This window comes from Loa loa (genome assembly GCF_000183805.2).
Source record: "Loa loa unplaced genomic scaffold supercont3.3130, whole genome shotgun sequence".
NCBI classification, from domain to species: Eukaryota; Metazoa; Nematoda; class Chromadorea; order Rhabditida; family Onchocercidae; genus Loa; species Loa loa.
Window position 1 is genome coordinate 1 of NW_018111308.1, and position 1,104 is coordinate 1,104.

At 22.9% G+C, this 1,104-nt stretch overlaps 1 protein-coding gene across 1 annotated transcript; it reads right to left on the reverse strand.

Annotated features, from left to right (window-relative positions):
- Window positions 1-766: 766 nt before the first annotated feature.
- LOAG_15902 (hypothetical protein) lies at window positions 767-937 on the reverse strand (the record flags this gene model as incomplete). Its single annotated transcript, XM_003151390.1, has 1 exon — window positions 767-937. The coding sequence occupies one exon, from the start codon at window positions 935-937 to the stop codon at window positions 767-769; it is 171 nt and encodes a 56-aa protein (XP_003151438.1).
- Window positions 938-1,104: the final 167 nt, after the last annotated feature.

A 1,104-nucleotide genomic window follows, 5' to 3' on the forward strand; every position in this document is an offset into this window, starting at 1 on the left:
ATAAAATATTTGCAATATTTATTCATGTCTTATTTGTCCGCATGTTTGACTTCTTTTTTGCGCATATTTTTTATTTGCATTCAATTTCTTTTCGTTTCCTTTTTTTTTTTATTTTTACCAATTTTTCCATCCTGTCCAAAAATAGCAATTCAATTCAATTCAATTCAATTCATTTCCTCCGCCTTCTTTTTTTTTTTTCTTTTGGATGAATTTTTGTTTGCAATTTTAAAAAATGATTTAATTGTTGTAAAAATAAATTTGCATAAGAATAACATGGCGAAAAAAACTGAACGCTAATTGAATTTTCTTTCCTAAATTGTTTATTATTGCAATCAAATAATTTACATAAATAAGTACTAGCAAAAAAAAATAAATAAATAAATAACTTAACAAACTTTATAATGTAAATTATGATTAAATTCACTAATTTAATTTAAATTGACTTTTTTTGATTTTAATTAAAATAAAACAAAAAAAAAAAAGAGAGTGAGACTAATAAATAAATGGTTATGAAAAGTGTATGGATGAAATAAATTATAAGAAAAATACGGTAATCATGAATACTCATTGCTTTTTACAAAAAAAAAGGAAAAAGTCAATTCCATTTAATTGAAAGAGTAGAACATCTTTTAGTTTCAAAGTTGTACGATCAAAAATTATAATTAAATAATAGAAGATTGGCTGATTTTTCTTTTAATCATATTCCATCATTATCATCATCCTTATTACTATTACTATTACCATACCATTATTTTTGCTACCATCCCTAACAGGAGGTTATCATAGCAATCATTATCACTGCTATTAACATCATCCTTATTATCATCATTATCACTGCTGCTATCATCGTCATTATTATTTTACCATTATCGCTGCTACTGTCATCATCTTCATGACTATCATCATTAGCACTATTATCATCATTATTGTCATTCATTACTATTATCATCCTTATCACCGCTATCATTATTATTATCACCATTATTGTTATCACTGTTATTGTCAGTGTCACTAATTATTATTATTGCTATTATTACTACTACTATCATTATTATTATTATTATTATTATTATTATTATTATTATTATTATTATTATTATTATC